The sequence below is a fragment of the Bufo gargarizans genome, chromosome 6 (genome assembly GCF_014858855.1).
Source record: "Bufo gargarizans isolate SCDJY-AF-19 chromosome 6, ASM1485885v1, whole genome shotgun sequence".
Classification (NCBI taxonomy): domain Eukaryota; kingdom Metazoa; phylum Chordata; class Amphibia; order Anura; family Bufonidae; genus Bufo; species Bufo gargarizans.
Genome location: NC_058085.1, coordinates 289,107,444 through 289,131,535, shown reverse-complemented (window position 1 = coordinate 289,131,535; position 24,092 = coordinate 289,107,444). Strand labels below are relative to the sequence as shown.

The 24,092-nt window shown below is 43.9% G+C and overlaps 1 protein-coding gene across 6 annotated transcripts in view; it reads right to left on the bottom strand.

Annotated features, from left to right (window-relative positions):
- Nucleotides 1–9,358: 9,358 nt before the first annotated feature.
- ATE1 (arginyltransferase 1) overlaps nt 9,359–24,092 on the bottom strand; it is an 88,962-nt gene continuing 74,228 nt past the window's right edge. For all 6 annotated transcript variants that reach the window (XM_044296650.1, XM_044296654.1, XM_044296649.1 and 3 more), the window contains 2 exons: nt 11,637–11,757; nt 9,359–11,228 (listed from right to left, as the gene is read on the bottom strand). In XM_044296650.1, the coding sequence (XP_044152585.1) occupies nt 11,050–11,228; nt 11,637–11,757 (300 nt within the window). In that variant the 3' untranslated portion in view covers nt 9,359–11,049. The remainder of the gene's footprint in view (nt 11,229–11,636; nt 11,758–24,092) is intronic.

The window sequence follows — 24,092 nt, the reverse complement described above, 5'->3', positions numbered from 1 at the left end:
TGCAATTCCACCATATTGTGTCAATGTCAAACGGATCCGTCCCCATTGACTTGCATTGTAATTCAGGACGGATCCATTTGGCTCCGCACGGCCAAGCGGACACCAAAACTGTTTTTTCCATGTCCGTGGATCCTCCAAAAATCAAGGAAGACCCACGGACGAAAAAACGGTCACGGACCAACGGAACCCCGTTTTGCGGACAGTGAAAAAATACTGTCGTGTGCATGAGGCCTTATACTGAAACTAATTAAAATCAGCCTATGGAGCAGACAGGCTAATCAGGAGTGCCACATCTCCAGCATTGTAAATCTGCAAATAAAAGGGGGTTAGTCAGCACCTCCCAGTGCGCAGGTGCACACTGCCATGACTGAAAACAGAAAAAAATACAATGCAGCAGCACCCTGCAAATCAGATAAAGTACAATAATGCCATAGTCACAAAAAGTATTTGTGGCGCATGTGGATCGAACACTCCCTGAACTTTATGGCGGCCATTATGGAACATAACAGGTAGTATTTAGTGTTAGGCTTAGGCTACTTTTACACCTGCGTTAGGTGCGGATTGGTCTGCAAGCAGCGTTTTGGTGTCCGTGTCCAGAGTGGAATGGAGGCTGAACGGAGGCAAACTGATGCATTCTGAGCGGATCCTTATACATTCAGAATGCATTGGGGCTAAACTGATCCGTTTTAGGCCGCTTGTGAAAGCCCTGAAACGGATCTCACAAACGGACCCAGAAACGCCAGTGTAAAAGTAGCCTAACAGAGATCGCCTTGATGTACGGCAGATGGGCTCAGATGGTTTTGTACAAAATGCATTGGCCAAGCATCTCACTTTATAAATAAGCGTAGCATTAGCGCTAAAATATTTTTGTGACTATGGCATTACTGTACTTTATCTGATTTGCGGAGTGCTGCTGCATTGTCTTGTCTTTTTTCCTCTAAAACTTTACAGACCCAAAAGTCCTTCTAAGGACTATTGTGTGTGGCAGCAATGTCTATTTTTAGCGCAACCTGCGCTAAATAGCGTACAATAGTTAGGCTGCTGCAGACTAACATTAGCTGTGCCACATCTCCAGTGTAAAGTGTGCGCATCCCAAAAAATATCTGTGACATACAGTGTCCTTTTTCAATAGACTGTGTCCGCTTCTGACAGTGACATAAGTTGTGCCACATCTGCAGTTTAACTTGTGCACTTAAAAAAATGTATCTGTGACACAGGCCTCATGCACACAGCCGTTGTTTTGGTCCGCATCCGAGCTGCAGTTTTGGCGGCTTGTATGCGGACCCATTCACTTCAATGGGGCCGCAAAAGATGCGGACAGCACTCCATGTGCTGTCCGCATCCGTTGCTCCATTACGTGGTCCGCCCAAAAAATATATCATGTCCTATTCTTGTCCGTGCTTTGTGGACAAGAAGAGGCAGTTATATTAAAGGCTGTCCGTGCCGTTGAAATTGGGGAACGCACTCGGACCCGATCCGTGTTTTGCAGATCAGCGGTTTGCGGACCACAAAACACACAATGGTCGTGTGCATGAGGCCTCACAGTGTACTTTTTCAATAGACTGTGTCCGCTTCTGACAGTGACATTACAAGCGCCCCATCTGCAGTGTAAAGTGTGCGCTTCAAAAATGTATCTGACATACAGTGTACTTTTTCCGTGGTCGGTGTCTGCTGCGGACAGTGACATTACCAGTGCCACATCTGCAGTGTAACGTGTACGTTTCAAAAATGTATCCGTGACATACAGTGTACTTTTTGGCGTAGATGGTGCGTATATTGACATTACCGGTGGTACCTCTCCTGTATAAAGTTTCCTCATCCCAAATACCTGTGACATTCCTTGTAATTTTTCATTAGCCGCTGGTGACAGCATTGACATTATCTGCGGGATATCTCCTGTGTGACGTTTCCACATCCCAAATACCTTTTTAAATTTGTTTGTGCATACACTTCCAAATCCTACACTACTGTACGTGTGACAGAATTTCAAATCATATATAACATTTAATATGAAGAAGGCGAGCAGTAAGGGACGGGGAAGTGGCCGTGATGCTGATGGTGCACGCAGAGGCCGTGGCCCTGGGCGCGGTGAAACTGTGCCTGCTGCCAGAGCACAAGAAAAACAATAATCCACGATACCTAGATTTATGGCCCAGTTTGCAGGGCGACGCAGGACACCAGTCTTGAAGTCAGACCAGTGCGACCAGGTGGTCGGTTGGATTACAGCAGATAATGCTTCCAGTCGGTTAAGCACCACCCTGTCTTCCACCAAGTCCAGTCTCAATAGCCAAGAGTCTGCTCAACCCAATCCTCACCCTGATCCTTCTTCCTCCCACCATGTAGAGGCTGGGCAAACAAGTGATCCCACACTTGGATATTCCGAGGAGCTCTTTTTAGCGCCATTCCTTGATTTGGCCCTCTCGCCAAGAACACTTGAAGAGGGCTGATCTTGTGCCCCGATTCCCAAACTCTTGAGCATCCACAGTCACAAGAAGATGACTGTGGGAAACGGCAATAACTGTTTAATGAGGTGGATGATTTTGAGACACAGTTGTCAATCACTGAGGTAGTGGGTTAGGTCAACAAGTCAGGAGGATGAGCAGAGTGAGGATGGAAGAGGAAGTGGGGAGGCAGAAGGGAGAAGGCGGGCCACACGAAACAGGCCCGCAATTGTTCCCCGGAGCACCCCCTTGCGGAAATCTCCCTTGCCAAGGGGTAGGTGTTGCACAGTCTGGCTCTTTTTTGAGGAAAGTGCGGACAACAAAAGTATTGTAATTTGCAACCTGTGCCATACAAAAATGAGCAGGGGCGTGAACACTTGCAACCTCACCACCACCAGCATGATCCGCCACATGGCATCAAAGCACCATAATAGGTGAGCCAAACACCTGGGTCCACAATCTGTGTCTGCGGGTCACACCACTGCCTCTTCTTCCCCTGTATTACATGCTGGCCAATCCCCTGTCAAAGGCACAGGCCGGATGCCTCCCGCCCTGCACCTGGACCTTTGCAAGCACCATCAGTGACCACATCCACTTCAGTGTCCCAGCGCAGCGTACAAATGTCCTTACCCCAGGCATTTGAACGCAAGCACAAATACCCAGCCACCCACCCACAGGCCATAGCACTAAATGCGCAGCTTTCCAAAATTACTGGCCCTGGAAATGTTGCCATTTAGGCTTGTGGACGCGGAGGCCTTCCGCAGCCTCCTGTCGGCGGCCGTCCTGCGCTACGCAGTCCCCAGCCGCCACTATTTTTCAAGGTGTGCCTTGCCCGCCTTACACAAACATGTGTCCCGTAACATCACACGTCCCCTGACTAACGCAGTTACTGGGAGGGTCCTCTTAACCACGGGCACGTGGACAAGTGCATTCGGCCGGGGACGCTACATTTCCCTGACGGCACACTGGGTGAATGTTGTGGAGGCCGGGAGCGAGTCATACCATGGGATAGCAGAGGTGCTACCGACGCCAAGTATTGCAGGCCCTACGTCGATCAGGGTTTCTGCCAGCACCTACGTTAGTGGCTCCAACTCCCACTTTTTGTCCTCCACTTCCAAATTATCTGCGTGCAGCACCAGTCAGCCATCAGTCGGTAGCTGGAAGCAGTGTAGCACTGCAGTGGGGAAGCGGCAACAGGCCTTGATGAAGCTGATCTGCTTAGGGGACAAACAGCGCACCGCCGCAGAGCTGTGGCTCTCGCCACTCAACCTAGAACCAGGCATGGTTGTGTCTGATAATGGCCGTAACTTAGTGGTGGCTTTGGAGCTCGGCAGGCCTCAGACACATCCCATGGCCGTAATCTGTGTTTTGCGCTCTGCAAAATGGATACGGTCTTGTGCATGAGGCATTAGAGGCATCTGTCATGGTTCCACAAGTATATTTGGGGTCCGACTCCTGAATCAGCCTTTTATCACCACCTATGTTGATCTTCATATACAGTATTTCTCTGGATTATTCACAAGAACTGTGCCCTTGCGGCTCAGCTTTGTGCAGTTTGGTCAAGCTAGAACATCTACACAATAATGCTTTAGTTTTGCAAATAGGAACACAATGAAAAACATGATGAAATTGAACCTAAAGTGCATTTGTTTGTACGATACAAACGTAATTAAAAATAAAGCTAAATAAATAGGATTTCCGCTTGTGTGTTATCATGCAATATATTCAGTGTCTGGTGGAATTCCATGAGGATCATAGAAAAATTAGGTAGAAAGCAGTGTTTGTATAGCTTACATCTTCGAAAATTTAAGTGGCCCTGCGTAATTCACATGGCCGGGTCGTGAAAAGTTCTGCATGCTTCTCATTTCATAGCACTGATTGCCTTGGAACCTTAGCCTTCCTCCTGAACCACAGAGTAAAGGGTGAAATAACAAGAGCAAACGCCAGAGAGGATTAGAGCCTGCACGGAACACAAGGAGTAGAAAGGAGCCCAAAGGTTTCTGATGTAGGCTAAGCCCTCTAATTCTGGGCATATGGGTTTCATTAAAGCTCAGATTAGAGAAATGAACTCATGCAGACTATACAGGGAGGACACACTTCGGACTCTTCCATCCCCGAGAGCACAATAAGGCCACACATATTCTTTAGAAAGTTAGAAACTGCAGTGCCTCTGTTTGAAAGCACATTACAGCCGGAAAGATAATTGAGTCCATACACAGTAGACTTGAAAACCAATACTGTATGTTTTACGTACCTGCCTCAGTATATGAGAAACTCGAAATAGATGAGATGTTCACAAGAAACTCAATTCTTTTAGAGAAACCGAAAAACATAAATGCGCTTGTATGCCTCTGATACATAGTGTGCGAAGCGGTCATCCCAAGATGATGACATGTCAACCAACAGGTGGCCCATGTGGACACTAGGACAACACTTTAGGGCCAGTTGACACAGAGGCTTTTGGTGCTGATTTTGGCCTCAAAATGAGCACCAAAGGATGCTTTAAAACAGCTTCCCATTCATTTCAATGGAAAGCAGCAAATGGAAAAAAAGATGCAGCATGCCCTATCTTGGGGAGAAATCCACTCTGAATATTCCATTGAAAGGAATGGAAAGCCTAAAAAAACAAAACAAAAAACTGCTCCATAAGTGTCCATGAGTTTTTTGGTGTGGGTCCATGCCAAAAACTACAAGCTGAGAATGCAGTTTAGTATTGAAGTGAACACCCATTGGTTAAATAAAACGGCATAAAAAAGTGCAAAAAAATATAAACTGTACTATCAGTTTTGTATGTATCTAATTGCACTTTATTGTAATGCGCCCCAGAATACGCAGGCACTATAAAAATCTTAAATTAAAGATAAATATAACAATCACAATGGATCTGTAGTGCCAATTCTCTCCCATTCATTGTCACAGACACTTCCTTCCTTTTGCCACTGCCACTCAGTTTTACAATGCCATAAAGTGACAATTTCACATGACATTTCATGACCACAGTGGACCATAACTGGAGGACATGGTTATGTGACGTCATGTCCCCTGTATGACCAGCAGGCCTTGGAAAAAAAAAATTGCCCCATCTTGTAGGCGGTATACATGGACAAAAGATGGGGGAACACAAGTAGGCAGGGCCTGCAATACCATAGTGCTTCAGCAGAATCAAATAGCACGGTGCTGCACAAAATACTGCCGCCTTCACCACACAATTCAACTGTATCATCGCCCTGAGGATGTAATACAGTTGAGTTGAGGAGGGCACTTGCAAAAGTTGGCCAGGTGCATACTTACCTGAGGCTCCCAGCATTAAAGCTGAGAGCATCAGATCATTATGTACTGGGCCGGCTTCCATGGTTAGGGCCCCCTTGGGCATCGTCCCACCGGGACATTTCCCTGTAAAGTCTATTGCGAGTCTGCCCTCCGCCAGCAGTGGCATAAGAAAGGAGTGATGACAGCAAAACAAGAGAGGACTTGTACTAAAACCTCAATGCCAAAATTCCCTTCTTCTGTTTTTGCACAATTTATGTCGTAATGATGTAAAAATGTATATTGCACCACAAAAAAGGTTAGTTTTTATACAACTCCTACTGTGATCGTCCTGAATTTCATCTGTCTTCATAAAAAATAGCTGCTCGTGAGTATTCATTAGATGGTCAGCCTTATTAGGTTGGGCACATATCAGCTGTTGGACCTACTATGTGTAGTGTACGCGTCTCCATAGAACTGCCAGCACTGGACAGAAGGACACGGCACGCAGCATTTGTTTTGTCCAGCGTTGTTTCACATCCAGCATCAAAACTGATGTGTTGGATGCCATGAAAGATCCGATAGAAAACGATGGGATCAGCTCTGGCATCAGTTTCCCTTCAGTGCTTCTGTACCACGCTAGAGGGAAACTTAAACGGATTACCACATGTAGGTAGACCCAGCCTAGTGACCGGTCAGGCGATATCACTTTTGTGCAACAATTAATGTGACCGAATCCAGCATCACAGGACAATCTTATAGACATTTGCTGGAAGAAAGCTGAGAGAATCCAATCCCTCCACGAGAATACGGCCTCTTTCACATGCGCGTAATGAAATCCATCAGTATTCTGGCTCTGGATTATGCACTGATTCCAGGTGACATACCATTAGTATTGCTTCAGTAATTCATCCGGATTTACATGCGTATTCTTTCCTTCCTGCATTTTTGAAGCACTCCCATAGACTGTGGTGTGAATATTTAGAAACTAATACGCACAAAACTGAGACATGCTGCGGATTTCAAATACTCATGGAAATTATACGCCCATGTAAATGGCCCTATTCATAAACATTAGCAGCGGATTCCTGGACATAAAATCCGGGCCATATACAGATTGCAAATATGCTTGTGTGAAAGCATCCGATATTGTAAAAGAACATTGCTTACAAATCAAAACACAGTGACACAGGCCCTTTCTCATGTAAGGCTAGGTGCGCACTTGCACTTACCAGATCCCATTTACTATATTGAGATCCGTTGAGTACCAGACGTTCCTCATTTTAGCTTGAACCTCTACCGCAGAGGTGTATGGCGCCTAACTAGTCATATAAAGACTATGGACACCTTTGGGGCAATTTTTTAAATATATATACATTTTGGGCTAAAAAATTTTTAGATTTTTTTTGTAAAAACATGTCCGACTTCTGCCGCTAGTGAATGTTCTACGACTGGCTGCCTGATGACTCTCGCCATCCCTCACTCTCCTCTCCTGAATGATCTTCTAAGATGATTGATGTCCAAATCAGAGCAATTTCTTTAGTTCAATTACCAACGACCTATCCTCAGGATAGGTCATTAGTATCTGAGGCACTGGCGCTGCTGCGAGCAATGCGGCCTTCTCCGTGCTTACCAAGCACAGCGCCGTACATTGTATAGCGGCTGTGCTTTGTATCGTCCATGCAACTGATGAACATGTCGTCATTGGCCAAGGGAAAGCAGTGAGAAGGCCACGACGCTACTGCGAGTGAACAGCTGATCGGCGGGGGACCCCCACTGATCAGTAGTAAACTGTTGGAAAACCCCTTTAACAATGAGTTTTGCTGCTTAACTCAACCACATATGGGTATGATCTTATTCCCAGTTTCTGACAAACTAGAACAATGGATGCTTCGGTTATGCACTTACTACAATGTGCGCTCCTGAGGCAGAAGAGCTCCCTGACCACTGCCGTGCAACATCTGATACTATGGGTGGTATGAATTATGAGGGCAATATTTGAAGTCAGTTTTGCATGAGTCCGCGTGGGCTAACTGTGCGGCAAACACATTTTGCACGTTGGTTGTTAAATCTGGTGCACTTTTGTCTAGAAATGATACTCCGTATTTTTTTTCTTACTTTACACAAGTGAATTTGCAACTTTTTAAAAACTCCTTGACATACCTAACCATATTCCCATGACTTTTCAAAATTGAAGTTGGTGGTGTAAGATTGCAAAATTTGTGCAAGAAAGCCACAAAAGTTGTCAAGCCCTATTTGGCGACTTTTTGAGGCCAACATTCTGAAGTCTAAAGCGTGATAAATTCCGCCTTATGATTCCAGAGTTTTCAGTCATTCATTTTTCCAGTGTCTTTTATTGAAAATGAGTAACATGCAGTTTGTTTTTTAAAGGGGGCTGTGTCACAAAACATATTCTACATTTTTGAAACCAGCGCCTGGATCTGAATACGTTTGTATTTGCATGCAATTAAAATTGAACTATAGCCAGTGAACTATTCAATAAAATGTATCTGTATAGCGCCACCTGCTGTTTGCTCTTTTCCTTATTGTTTTGTCCGTCTTACTGAGCTGGTCAAACATGTTCAGTTTAAGGGTCCATTCACATGTCGGCAAAATGGGTCCGCATCCGTTCCCCAATTTTGCTGTCCGCATCCGCACTTCTGTCCTGCGGCCCCACAAAAAAATATAACATCTCCTTCCTATGCATTTTCTATCATAGTGCCGGACATGTGCGGTCCGCAAAATGCGGAACGCACATGGCTGGTGTCCCTGTTTTGCAGATCCACAATATGCGGACCGCAAAACAGTTTCGGACGTGTGACTGGACACTAAATGTTCAGTTGCCACTAGCCATATGTTCTGAGGGAGGCTATGGTAGTTACATGGAGAAAGCAGCAGCAGAAAGTACACACCCACTAAGCTGCTAGGCTCAAGAGGATTTAACAAACCAATTGGAGCAGTGAATGTAGAGATCTCTGGAACCATGTCAAGTACAAGGCTGGTTCTAGCTCTGTTAGAAAGGTATTGTCATTATCTATATGATGTATGATATAACTTTTTTTTTTTTTTTTTTTTTACATCAATCATGGCATAACCCCCTTTAAGTTATTACGGTTCCGCTCAGTCATATTTAGTCACTAGTTTAATACAAGGTGTTCATTGCAAGAATAGCAATCGCCCCACATTTAAACACAAAATATAGCCTACTAAAGAAAGAACTTTTGTGAATTTTTGAAGATTTTTTTTTATTGGGGAAGGGGGTTTGGTAACATCCGATGTCTGTGTAACCACATAAGAGAAAATAAATCTAACATACGTTAATTGGACAGTAGGCAAACAGACTAAGGCTACTTTCACACTAGCGTTTTTTTCCGATCCGTCATGGATCTGCAAATACGCTTCCGTTACAATAATACAACCGCATGCCTCAGTCATGAACTGATCCGGTTGTATTATGTCTTCTATAGCCAAGACGGATCTGTCATGAACTCCATTGAAAGTCAATGGGGGACGGATCCGTTTTCTATTGTGTGTCAGAGAAAACGGATCTGTCCCCATTGACTTACATTGTGTGTCAGGACGTATTTGTCTTGCTCTGCATCCCAGGATGGACAGCAGTGCGCCTCCAGAGCAGAATGGTGACTTCACAGAGGCAAACTGATGCATTCTGAGTGGATCCTTTTCCATTCAGAAGGCATTAGGGCAAAACTCATCCGTTTTGGACCGCTTGTGAGAGCCCTGAACGGATCTCAGAAACGGAAAGCCAAAACGCTAGTGTGAAAGTAGCCTAAGGAGACATGAAACAGTTAGCCGCCTCCTGATTCATTATAGACATCACAAAACCACCAAAATATTCTCTGTAAACAGAAATCTGTTACTTGATGGGGCAGGTTTTCATGACGAGAAGGTTAAGCTGTTGTGGGCGTTTACAGTGGCTGTATAAAGTTTTGCGTACACAGTGACGGTCAGGCATTGTCTGCCAAGCATCCTTACAGTTAAGAGGCACATAGTGTGACAAGGGACCCGGTCATACATGTTAGGATAACGTTTTCAAAAACATCCACAGCACTGTAATAGTTTAAAGTGAAGCTTTCATTAGTTTTGGGGCCACTAAATCACCCGCAGGTCCTTAAGCATCTTTCCAAAAATGCCTCTGGCAGTTTTAGCCTTATGTAGAAAAAGAACCCGTCTATTACCAGAGAGGAGCCGGCAGCTCCAGACACATTTAATCCGAGGACAGTACACCTCAATTTGTTGCACATGCGCAGTGAAGTAAGTTGCATGGTCCTTGGATTAAATTAACTATTTACTTATGGTCCTTGGCAAGGATCACCTACTGAAAGATTCTTACTTACCCGCTACCCGAGTTCCGTTCTGCCATCTTCCAGTGCCCAGGCTTCTGTACTTACTGCCAGGTAAGAACACTGTCACATACGCTGCTGCAGCCAATGACTGTCTTCAGCAGTAAAGTTTTCCCAATGGGTACGTAACCTAGCAGTGATGTACCACTTGGGGAAAGGTCACTGCTGAAGCCAGTCATTGGCTTCAGCAAGCGCACCCGACAACGTCCATACGTGGCTGGCAAACAGGTAACATAATATGGTGAAACAGAACCCAGGGTGCAGAACTGAGAAGTGGGGAACAGGTAAATACGAATATTTAATTTCACCAGATCCCTTTCATCCGTGCAAATACTCATGTGTCTGAAGAAGCCAGACTTATCTCCTGTACTCATTCTGGGTAACAGATAAATTATTTTAAAACATAATGCGCCTGGTGGTTGAGACAGGGACATCTTTAGAAAGCTAAATGATAGGACCCCTTTAAAAGGTGACAAATGATATGCTAAATGATCACATATCTATTTGATGCCTTTCAAGTAGAAGATACTTTGACTAAATTAGATTAACATTTCATATCAACCTGGTTAATTATCTAGACCCCAAAAACAACAAAATAACATAAAATCATGTCTATAGAGGCCGAGTCCTGCAGAACATCCGATGCAGAACTATACAAAGCCATATATAAAGTGCAGTCTCTTAAATACCAACACATTATATATTCATATCGGTCTCAGCAACAAAGAGTAATGGTTTCATTTCTAGAATAACAGAGGGGCACATGGACTGAAGCCACCACATTTTTCTTCCTTCTCACATTTCCACTGCATGGTCTTCTTCACCAGTGCGCTGAGGAGGGGTATATTTCTCAGGGGGCATCTTAATGTATGCGGGAGCTGGTGGCAAGTCACACTTTTTCAATGAGTCATCTGGCAGATCTATGTTAAACTTGGTAAAAACAATGGCATGCAGTCTTCTTCTCCAGAGCTTTATTTATGAGGGACCATACTCAAGGAATTTCAGCTGCGGTATAAGAGCATGCGTTCTGCACAGGTCTGACCCACCAAGGCGGCATATTGTTTCACAACAGTCTCATCGCTTGGCCCTTTGCGTCTCTTCTTGTATACGCTGTAAGGCATGACCGTGCGTTTGTGTAAGACTCGAACTCGACTCAACTCTGTCAGATAATCTATGTCTCCTATAAAATAAAAAAAGACGCAAAAGAAAAGTCACAATGTGATACCACAAAAGAGAGTGGGGTAAAAAGCTATAGTAAGGAGGATTTCCTCAACCATCTGTACAGAAGAAAGACATCAAGATGCAGGAGTGCCAGTTTAATCTATGATGGATGAGAGGAATTGAATTCTGCACAAGAACATCTGTGGGCCATCTGGATTTAAAGAGACCACCTCAGCACAACACTGAAGTCCTCTACTGAAAACGAACACTATAGAAAGAGTCCCTCTGGCCTTGTGTGAAAGTTGTATCGATGAAAATGGCTGCTCATCAGCTAAATAAAGAATAAACTTAAACAAACGTAAACCATCTTCACATAAAAGCCAAAAAAAACACAGAGGGCAGGAATGCAGGCCAGAAAAGAACATACCTTCTTCAGGATTACCATTAAACCGAGAGTATTTGGAGGACTCAAGCAGTGGTACACATTTCTCAATAGGCACCCAGGAATAGCTCTCCGGACAAAGTAGTTGCGATGGCTTATAATGACCCTAGAAGAGTGAACAAACATGAATTACAATACAGGCAGGTAGATAGAGTAACTGTTTAGGACTTGACAAAATACTGCATGTGGGAGCCTCCAGAAGCCTATGATTATTGTAGTGCTCAGGCAATAAGGACATTCACAGTCATGGGCAAGAGTAAAATCAAAAAGTTAGCAACCATAAAAAAAACTTTAAAAAAAAATAAAATAATCCCACTGACTAAATTTGCATATGTATCAAATCGTGTTTTTTTTACACAATAAAAGCACACAGAGCTATGCGGACAGGATATTGCGGATGTGCTAGCGGCCATCAAGCAACCCATGTCCTCAGCTCTATACACAAAATCCCGGTGACAGGTTCCTTTTAACTTTTTCTACATGATAAATGCCATTTGCTGAAGTAAGACAAGCCCTTTAAGGGCTGCTGCTTCTTCAAAAATGCTGCTGTCCCAGAAGTTGGCGCCTACTGATCAGCGATAAGCTACAACATTACAGGATATGTATATACCTTTAAATACTGGTACTTTTCAGAAATGGGAACAGAGAATTGCCTTATAATGATCTGCTAGCCGTTTTCTGACAGATTTAATGGAGCTGATAAAACACCTCTGGAAAAAGCTGAGTATTAAAACCAGTTTTTGTCAGACTATTTCCTGGCACAAGCAGTCAACGTACGGTTTGATTCCACACAAAAAGCGCACAAAAATAGCTGCAATTTTCTGCTATGGAACGGAGCTACTAAGACACCAATGTGAGACTGCCCGAAGGAGACCACACACAATTCTTATTTTTTCGGTCAGGTTGGTGATTTCAAAGTTAACACCGAGGCAATTCAGCAAAACTAAAGATTCTCAAAATTTACGTGGAGTGGAGGTAGCTTTTTCTACTCTCCAGAAATGTATCGGGATGTTCCACTGGCTTCCTATAAAATTGGTGTATAAACAGATATCCCTAAAGGAGACCATAACCCTTAGATATCTAGAGAATATTAATGGTTGAATGACCATTTAAGGACTGATCTTATTGGTCATTACAGGCATTCAATGACAATAGTTCAAAAGACAAACAATCTTTCTGGGAACAGTCACAGGGGTTGTGCCACCACCAATTGTCATTTGAACTTCTTAACCCCTTCCCAACGTAAATATACGTCAGGAGTCGGGGTATTTAAAGATGGCGCCCATAGCCGCCAGGTGCTTGCTGTTTTAAACAGCAGACATCTGGGGCTAATGCGATCAATGATAACATCAGGGGAGTCAGATGGTGTGTGCGGCAGCCTCGGTCCTCCTAAATGATCTGAGGTTTCCGCACATAGGTTTCTATGGAGACCATAGGAACGCAGTAAAATTAATCTAGACTACAACACTAATGCACTGGTGTCTATGAGAGAAGCAATCTCATGATTGTGTGTTTAAGTTCCCTGGGGGAACTACTGAAAAGTGGCCTATTTTCATTTTCATTCTTGCATTTCATTCTTGTTACAATAGCCATAACTTTTTAATTTTTCCATTCACATAGCCATATGAGGGCTTATTTTCTGTGGGACAAGATGCATTTTTTTTTAATGGTACCATTTAAATTTACCATGTCTTGAACTGGAAAACAGGAAAAAAATTCTGAGGGGTAGAAAAAATAAAAAATAAAATAAAAAGCTATTCCGCCAATGTTTTGGGAGTTTTAACAGTGCGTGTTCACTGTGCGCTAAAAAGGACGTGGCATCCTTATTCTGCAGCTCAATACAATTACGGCAATACCAAACTTGTATAGTTTTTATTTTGTTCTATTACTTTCACAAAAATAAAGACCTTTTACATTTTCTTTGCATCGCTATTTTAAGACAATAACTTTTTAAATTCCAGTCTACAGAGTGGAAGGAACTGTCGTTTTTATTGGTACCATTTCTATATTACGCTTCGGTAAGGTGACAAAAATATTTGGATGTTGCGATGCCTACTATATTTATATATTTTTATATGTAAAATTGGGAAAGGGGGTGATTTAAAAACTTTTTAAACTTTTAATATTTTTTTTAAGTTTTCTTTTTAACTTAATAAGGTCAAGTTCACACTTCATTTTTTTGGTCAGTTATTTCCATCAGTTATTGTTAGCCAAAACCAGAATCGGGTCAAAAACACAGAACAGGTGAAGATCTTTCCATTACACCTCATCTCTGAGTAGGCGTCACTACTGGTTTTGGCTCACAATAACTGATCAAAATAACTGACCAAATAACTGAAGTGTGAACTTGGCTTTTAGGGGCTAGAGCCTGGGATCTTTCAATCCCTTAAACCGTTCACCCCAAAAGATCTATCAAGGTAAATGGCCTTCTGTCACGATATCTGCTGAGCTATGACTGGTGCACAGCTTAGCAAGGAGGTTACTATGACAGCCCTGGGAAGCCTCGGCAGGCCCTCAGCGGTCATGGTAATTGATTGAAGCCACACAATTTCACTGCAGGGGCTCCAAACAGAAGGCAGAGGGAGCCGCATCCCTTTGCCTTACCTTACAGATGCCACAATCGCTGTTCAACACGGCATCTGAGGGGTTAAATGACTGGGTTCGGTGTGATCACTGTTCCCAGTCATTGAAGCCAGGTGCCCACTGCTTAGCGCAGCAGTAGCCCGCTCCATACAATTGCAGACACATAATGCCACCCCTTTCCCCAAAATTAAAATAAACAAAAAAATAATCATTGGCATCTCCGTGTATTAAAAACGTCCACACTATTAAAATATGCAAATAAATATTTATCCTATACGGTGAATGATGTAATGGAAAAGAACATCACAATCACCAATTAGCCATTTTTTGGGTCACTTCACCTTTCCAAAAAATGTAATAAAAAAAGTGATCAAAAAGTCACACACACCTCAATATGGTATCAATAAAAAAAAATACAAATCTTCCAGCAAAAATTGAGCACTCCTGCAGCTCTGTACAAATAGAATAAAAATAAACTTATGGGAGTCTTAATAAGGCAATGCAAAGAAAAAATATATAGCTTTTTTAAAAGTTTATATTTTTGTCCCCTATTAAAAAGCAAAATAAACTACTGTATTTTTCAGACTATAAGATGTGCTTTCCCCCCACCCCCCCCCCCCCCCCCGTGCCTTCTGCATCAGCATGTAGGAGGCACGGAGAGGTGAGGGCAGCACTGCACTGGCTGTACTCACCCTCCCTGGTATTCTTCTGGATCCCGCTGTGCAGTGTCCTGACTGCGTACATCGTCGGGACATAGTACCTCCAACTACAGCGTCATGTACTACGCTTGCGTGTACTATCTGAGGCCTGATTGGGGGCAAGATCTGAGGCTGATAGGGGGTCTGCTCTGAGGCTGATGGAGGATGGGGTCCGATCTCAGGCTGATGGGGTCCGATCTGAGTCCAATGGAAGTTGGGGGGTCTGATCTGTGGTTGATGGAGCCTGGGCGGGTCTGATCTGTGGTTGATGGAGCTTGGGGGTTCGATTAAAAATATTTTTCTTATTTTACTCCTCCAAATCCTAGGTTCGTCTTATAGTCTGGTGCTTCTTATAGTCCGAAAAATACGTTATATACATGTAGTATAGTTGTAATCACACTGACCCAGGGAATGAGGGTAACAAGTTAGTTTTACCGCATATTAAACACTGCAAAAACAAAACCCATATGTAACAGCGGCTGCTGTGCGCCGCTGTTCCCCTGCTTACTGCCGCGGTCCTGGGCGGTGTTCAGCGGTGATCTGCTGCCAGTGTTTCCTTTCAGCCCTGGCCACAGCATGCTTGCTGCTCGTTTCCTGCAGCATTTTATTAAGGGCTGGCGCGCGTCCCTTCCTGTGCTTTATGGGTTGGATCATGTGACCTCGCTGACCAATCCTAGCCCTCCTTCACATATATAAGTGCCTCAGCCCCCTTCCCAGATGCCTCAGTGTCAAGGTCCTTGTGTCCTGTTAAGCTTCCTCACTCGTACTTGTATTCCTGGACTCTGCTACCTGTTTGATCTCTGCCTACTTGCCTTGACTCTCCTGTTGCCGACTCGGAATGCCTGACCTGTGCTGCCCTCCCTGACCTATTGCCTATTTGACGTCGCCTCTGCCTTCGGTCCTGCACTGTTGCTCCTGGTTACGACTCAGCCTGCTGAGTACCCCCACCATTAGGGGTACTGTAAAGATCAAAGGGTTCACTTAGACAACACCCTTAGAGAAGGTAGGACACGTGGCACAGTGGGTTCACACCTGCTGGTTCGTGACACCATAAAACTTATTTTTTTGTGTCTTTTATAATTATACCCGATTTTTTTTTTTTTCCTGCTTTCTACTACATTGTATGCAACAGTAAATGGTTCCATTAGAATGTACAACTTGTCCCGCAAAAAACACAAGCCATTATACTGCTATGTCAATGAAAAAAATATAAAAAGTTATGGCTCTGGGAAAGCTGTATGAGGACTTTTTTTTTTGCAGGACAAGTTTTATTTTTTCATGGCACCATTTAATTTACATCATCTTGTACTGGAAAATGGGAAGAAAATATTTGTAGGGTGAAACTGTAAAAAAAAAAAAAAAAAAAAATTCCCCCAAGGTTTTTGGTGGCTTGATATTACAGCACTCATTGTGCACTAAAAACGACATGTCAACCTTATTCTGAAGGTCTGTATGAAAACTGCAATGCCACATTTATATACTTTTCATTTTACTACTTTTAAAAAATAAAAACCTTCGGAAAAAAAAATCTTCACACCCATAAACTTCCATCTACAGAGCTGAGTGAACTGTAGTTTTTATTGATGCGAATGTGGGATAAGTTTGACTGTTGTAAGAAGGTACAAGGAATCATTGTGGATGATAAGTACGCGTCACCGAGGTTCCTGGCATCGGTGGAGTAAGTGCCGGTTTTTATGTGTCAGCAACAGTTGCTGTTTGACACCTTGATACTTAGTATGGCTAAAATAGCTGATCCAGGATGGCTCTGACTGGGAGTAGTCAAAGTGCTGGGTGGGTGACTACTCCCCATGTTTCAGGCCGGGTTTTGCCAGGCATAAAAACCAGCCAGCACTGCCAGGTGGAGAGGATTATCTCAGTCTGACAGTGGAGCTCAGGAGATCTGTATGCTGTGATCTGAGGGCTGTGTTGGGATCTGCGGCTTGAGTCGGGCTGGAGGGCTCAAACCCCTGTAAGGGCGAACAGGCCGCCTAACGCCTGCCTGTGGACTTGACAAGGCAGAACTTCCAACAGGGTGTGAGGTAACACCCAGGAGAAAAGGTGACTGTTTTGTATATGAACTTTTCATGTGTGTGAACGTTCACCAAGCAACTTGCGTTTTTGTTTTGCTTTCACGTGTGAATAAACACTGATGTTTTGAACCAAGACTTGTACTTTTCCTCTGTGCTGCATCCGCCAAATCTTACTACCAGAGCGAGTCCCCCACACCGTTTGATCAAGGTGACCAAAAATTGTGACTGCGTTCAGTAGGCAGGAAAAATATTTTAATAGGTTGGGCATACCTATTAAAGTTTATTTAAAAAATTATTTTTTTTTACTATATCATACTGCAATCTATTTAAATATTTTTAATTTAATTCTTAACTTTTTAACAGGGTCATTCATGTAATCTTCAGATCTTTACTTGAATGTGTCCGCAATCGCAGAGATGCGGAACGGAAGCACGGATCAGATCCCCATGAAAGCACTACGGAGTGCTTCCGTGGTGTTTCTGTCCGTGCCTCTGCACCGCAAAAAAATAGAATTTTTTTGCGGTGTGGACTGATCACGGACCCATTCAAGTTGAATGGGTCTCGATCTGTCCCGGCTGCCGCACTGACGTTGCCCGTGCATTGGGGACAGCAAATTGCGGTTCCCAATGCACGGAACGGATGCACAACGTTTGTGTGCAAGAGGCCAAATACTGACTCTTTAATACTAGAAGTGTTTAATACTGATGACCTATCCTCAAGAAAGGTTATCAGTGGGGGTCCAACTCCTGGCACACCCGCTGATGAGCTATTTAAAGAGGCTGCAGCGCTCAGGTGAGTCTCCTTGCAGTTTGCAAAGTACAGCGCCATACCTTATTGGCTGTATTTGGTATTGCAGCTCATCCCCACTCACTTGAAAGGGACTGAAGTGCACCTAGGCCATGTGACCAATGAATGTGATGTTACTGGCACACCAGCTAAATCGGCGGAGGTGCTGGAAATCAGACCTCCACCAATCTGATACTAATGAGTTTAGGCCATCAGGATTAAAGGGATTCTGCAGTTTGTCTAAACTGACGATCTATCTTCTGGATAGATCATCACCATCTGATCAGCGGCGGTCCGACAACCGGGATCCCTGCCGATTATCTGTTTGAGAAGGCCTGGGAGACGGACCTCCGCCGATCAGATGCTGATGATCTATCCAGAGGATAGATCATCAGTTTAAACAAACCGCAGAACCCCTTTAAACACCCCTTTAAGTAATCTTGTTAGATGTAGTCTGCCTGAAAAATCCTCATTAAAAAAAACGAACATCTACTCTCAGCATATGGCTTTCCTCGCTTCTATAAACATCCTTTGCAGCCGGGAGACCCTTCCAATATGGTTCTTACAGGCTGCCAGCTATCTTTTTCCACTTTTAAGAAATCAAAACACAAGCCATATTCGTGGTCAGGAAATGACTGTTCGTCCTCCAAATGGACATATCTGTACGGTATACAAAGATAACACTAGCATGTCACCTACAAAGCCTGTAACAATAGGAAATCTCTTTATACACAGTAGATAATTTCATAAGGACCGGAAAGACCCTAATTGCAAATGCTGACAAGTTCTCGCCCGCTGGATGCGTGCACTCCCAATTAAAACAACTTATCTAGAGGGCAATATACTAATGATCAAAAGACTTATCAGCATGTACTAAACAGAGGGTGGCTAGAAGATATGCTTTAATAATGTTTCCCTAAATAAAGCTGAAGGATCTAGGACATTGAACATGGAACATCTGCAAGGTCATCAGAATTTTTTTCTTCTGATTGTTTAAATCCCTTGTCGAAGCATATATCCAGAATGTCTGCAGTCAGCATGTGGATTCAGAGCAGCATGCCCCGCAAGGCTTTGTGCTGAACCTTAAAACTATACCGTCAACTTCGGCAAGAAACCGTCCGAGCCATTGCAAATATTCATTAAGGACCTTTAAGATACCGTAATGAAAAACTGATGGAGCAAATGCTTCTCATCAGTGGATGTCAATGTTATATCAACCCCCAGTTGTGGAGATCCAGCATCACCACTCCCATTGAGCGGGAGCGCTGGCAGGATGTACCTATCAGTCCAGGAACAGGTTTTCAGCACTGAAAAGTGGCTTTGGCTATGTCCACATCTGCACTGGAAGCTCCGTCGCAGAACATGTCATATTTGGAAGTAACGGATAGCTCAGCAGAACCCTGAATTATAGGTCAATGGGGGAGTATGGAAACAATGTTCACTTCTGGATGAAAAGACTCCAAAAAGGTTCAGTGTCAACTTCCAAAAACTTTAACAATATGGGCAAGAAGAACCAACAGCGTACAGAAGTTATAAGAGACCGTTATGGTCCCAAAACACGTTGGTATTTCTTGCACCTAATAAAGTTACTGAAACCTGACACCAAACCTGTTGGGAGTCTTTTCATCCAGCAACAGCATCAGAGTGATCCTTTATTGTTTCTATACTCCCAAATTACATGTAAAAGGAAGAAGGCTTCAGCAGCTGGCATACTGGGCGTCCTCTGCGGTGATGCACCCTTAGGTCAGCACTGAAAGCGGAGCAGGCTCATTGGGAACCCATTCTACGAAGAGCTTGTATCTCTATTTTCTCACTACAGTTTTAAATTCTCTCTGGGGCATCAGTAATGTGCGTTGTGTGACCGAAAAGGAAGAGCACTGTGCTCCTGTTATAAATGAAAGCCACAATGCAAATGTGAACAGAGCCTTACATGGACAGACCTAAGAAGGGACTGCCTATGAAGAGCAGCTTACTTGCAGCAATGGACTCCTCCATATCCGACTTCCTCCTTCGCAATCTTCCTAGTTGTTTCTTCTTCCTCTCTTAAAGGGGTTTTTGGATTGTTTAACTGATCTACCTTCTGGATAGGTCATCAGTATTTGATCATTGGGGGTCCGACACTCAGGACCCCACCGATCAGCTGTTTGAGAAGGCATCAGCACTTGCAGTAGCTCTGCGGCCTTCTTGCAGCTTTCCCTAAGCCATGTGACGTCATGCTCATCGGTCATATGGTCTAGGCGCAGCTCACCCCCATTGAAGTGAATGGGGCTAAACTGCGATATCAAGCACAACCGCTATACAATGTAAGTTGCTGTGCTTGATAGAAGGTTGCAACCCTACTGAGAGCACCGCTGCCTTCTCAAACAGCTGATCGGCGGGGGTCCCGGGTGTCGGACCCCCAATCAATCATATACTGATGACCTATTCAAAGGATAGGTCATCAGTTTAAAAATCTTGGAAAAGTTTTTTAAGCACTGCATGTAAAAGTGACCATTCACAAAAGATGAATGTAGGCCAAACCTACCAACATTGGTGGAATGGCCAACTAATGTGTAAAGATGGAGGTGTTCCGCCTCTTAGTTGTCAGGGGGAAAAAAAAAATCGATCAGTTTAATTTCATGCCCGATCCATTTGTTTTTGAGGGAGATATGCCAATGCCAGGAGATGCAAGTCAGATCTTACAACCCCTGGCTACGGGGGGGAGGGGGGGTTTGGAATAGCTGTCGGCAGATGGGTCGTTTGTCCAACATCAATCTAAACTATGTGTGAGCCACTTAGTGGAGCTGTGCGGAGGCCAGCAGAGATAGAAGTCTTCACGAAGAGCTCCTGCTTTGCTTTAAAAAAAAACATGTAACCAGTTGGAAGCAAATGGGTGATATAGCAGATTGAATGTAAATTTACCATTCGACAGCTTGTGGGTGGAATTAGGCATTGCTAGCTCCTAGTATACACTTATCGCAACCTCCACATAGGAGCGCAATGTTCTTCTGTACTAACCTATGTAGGCAATGAAGGCCCAGAGATGTGTCTATGGAAGTAATATGCACAAGGATGACAAACTGTGGATAAATGAAAAGGAGGTGATGGATGGACTGGAGAAGTGTGTGTACATGTTCCTTTGAAGACATAAAAATCCTTGTCTGAACAAGACCTAAATGTAGTTTCAACATTTTCACATAAGTGATATAAATATAAGAGATACAAGATAAAAAAGAGAGACTGGAATGAAATTTTATGGAATTGAAGTAGGGGATTAACAACTTCTTTCTCCACTTCCAGCCTTAAAAAAAAAAAAAAAAACGACTACGTGGACCGGGGTGGCTGCTGTTAACAGCTGAATTGCGCCCTACTTACCAGTGATCTATGGCGATCCGTTAATACAGCGTTAAAGGGGATAAAGTGAAAACATAAAATGTTGAAAAGAATGTGAGCTGGGTAATTTGATATAGAGAGAGACTTGAGTCTCGGGCCTCAGCACCTAAATCGACAGAGAAAATGTCGGTCAACTAATTTTTGTTTGGTAAGCGAACAGTCTTTTTAAGTAGTGCCATATAACCCAAATATTGGCACGCACACAGCATGCCCCCGCACAACATCAGAAGCAGGCAGCAGCCCCCGACCCCCTCCCCTACCCTGCATTCTGGAGACATTTCAAAGGGAATACTGGAAGGGATTTATTGAAGGGTCTGAAAAAATACTGTTTGCTTTGTCATATCCCATCTAGGAAAGGGTCGCAAGGAGATCAGCCTTTAACAAAGGGGAGATTTAACTCAGCGGAGTCCACGAAGGCTGGCACAGGGAAGGTTAAACATACAGCCGTTCTTGCATTCACATCTGCAGTCTGCTGCGGCACCATGACCCCTGTTGGGATTTTATTAAAAGGGTATTAAAAACAGCTTTGCACTTGCTGCATGAACTAATCTTCCCCTGTCACCAGCAGAATATTAGTGACAGTAACCCCTCTGGGGTTCATCAATTTTATCTGCATTTAGTAAAAAAAAGGTCTCTGCTAAAAGATACATTTCTTAAAAATGTCGCTCATGACACAATTTCCAAATTGAAAATGGTGCAAAGTGTTTGCATATGTGGCGCAACATCACTGGAAGTTTTACTGGCTGGCACACACAGCCGTGAGCAGATTTATATGAAACCTGTACAGGTGCCATCACAACGACGCAAGGTTTAAACCTTGGCCAAGAGACACATGAAGTTGTGAAAGCGAATTATTGTCTGTAGTTTTTGATGCTTGCTAAATGCTGTACTGGAAATGGATGATCGTGTGCGTTAGTGAGACTGCGGCCCCTTAGCGCACAGCCATAGGCATCCTGTGCACCACAATACAGTGGTAAAGCATCTCAGAGACCTACAGTACTGCCCCATCAAGTGTAATACACTATTGTGCATGAGCAGTTTACATATCTGTCCAGTCCAGAACTCTGTTACTTGATGACTTGACCTCTACAAGAACAAAAGAGAATCAGACATGTTGGGATCCAACTGCCTGATTATTCTCTGCCCAGACATATACCATCAGGGACATTAGATGGTCAGCCGGCTTCCACGAAAATTACCAGGTTTGGCCCACTGTAATTTAATGTGTATGGCCAGCCTAAAAAGGTGTCGTCTCACCTGGAACATTGGTGGCATAATTGCTAGGCTATGACGCCTATGTCAGATAGGTGCTGGTCCCACCTTCGGGACCCTCATCTATCTCTAGAACAGAGCGCCCAAAACTCAGGACAGCCCGCCGCAACATGATCGCCTATTTTCGGAAGTCCCACAGAAATAAATCAAGAGTGTACCACGCAAATGCGGCCACTGCTACATTCACTTCTATGGAACTGCTGCAAATAGGTAAGCCAGCACTAACACAGAAATGAATGGAGGGCGGCGCACATGCGTGGTGCACTCTTGTTCTCTTTGGGAGCTCTGGGTCCTGCACCTATCTGACATTGGATGCAAGCCCTAGCAATATGCCAATGTTCCAGGGGGAGACAACCCCTTTAAGAGGCTTGAAGTGACGTGATTGAATCTGTAATGTTCTACGCTATCCCTCAGGGCAGCATAAGACAGAGAGGGAGATGATAACCTCATGCTGAGCTATTAAAGGTGTTATCTAATGTCATGTCGCTATTATATGGAGAACTGTGGGGCTCCATGAGTTGCATTTTAAGAAACCTTAAGGAGAAATCCAGCCAAACCTGTCCTTGTCGTCTGCCAAGTAATCAGTGGTATTCTCCATTTAAATCCCTGCGTTATGCGCTGTCTTCAAGGGCCCAGCACTAGGCAGAACACAGTGCATAAGGATCCTTATACATGGGCAGATTTCCTGCCTTAGCTAGCGATGACTGATGATATAGCAAGTCATTTGGCTGCATTTACATGGAAAAATAATCGGTACAGTATTTGGCCACACAATCGTCACCAGCAAATGCAGTTTTATTACTATCAGAAGCATATCCTTGTTCACCATGTACAGCCAACAACGATTTTAATGCTTGCAGACCACAAACGGACAGATGCTCAGTTCGTCGAATGATCGCCAGGCACGTTTACGATGAACCGATTATCAGCCTGTGTTTAAAAGGCAGTAACTCAGCTTTATTATAGACCTTGGGGGTGATATCATGTGACAATGTTTGTCCACCCCTGGTCTACATAAACATTTGCTCACGTATTTGATTGTCTTTAAAGCTAGACGTAGGACATTGAGTAATGGCAGCAGTAACCGAGGAGGCGTAGTATGGAATGGAAGCCTTTGCTTGGCCGCTAACCAAAAGCTCTGTAGGGCATTTAGCGCAAACACTGCACTTGTTAAGAATTCCTGGTATGTAACTATACTTCACCCTCTACAAAAACAAATCCAAATGAAAAAAAATCTGAGACCCATAAGAATTAGATTCAGGGATACAACACACACACGAAACAGCTCGGGCCTGAGTGTCATACTACAGATCGGGGCCAGACACTCATGACACATCTACGGTGACAGACCAGTTTTCAGGCAGGACTGATCACTTTTAAGGCGGCCATATACATTCAATAGCTGTCGGACGAACAATTGGTCAGCCGACCGCTACCTCTCCCGACTCCCGATACACATTTTGTCTGTGTATTCAATGGCGAGAGAGAGGAGAAAGTCACTGGCAGACACTTCTAGTGGTGGCTTATCTCCCAGGGAAACAAAAGGATCAGGCAGGCAAAAATAAATCACTTCACCCAATCCTACCTTTCCGACAACATCTGACGACGGAGAGTCACAAACTCCCCATACTTATTAGACTGTTGGTCAAACCCGATGTTCTCGATAGGTTCGGCCAACTAATGGGTATGGGGGACTTTCA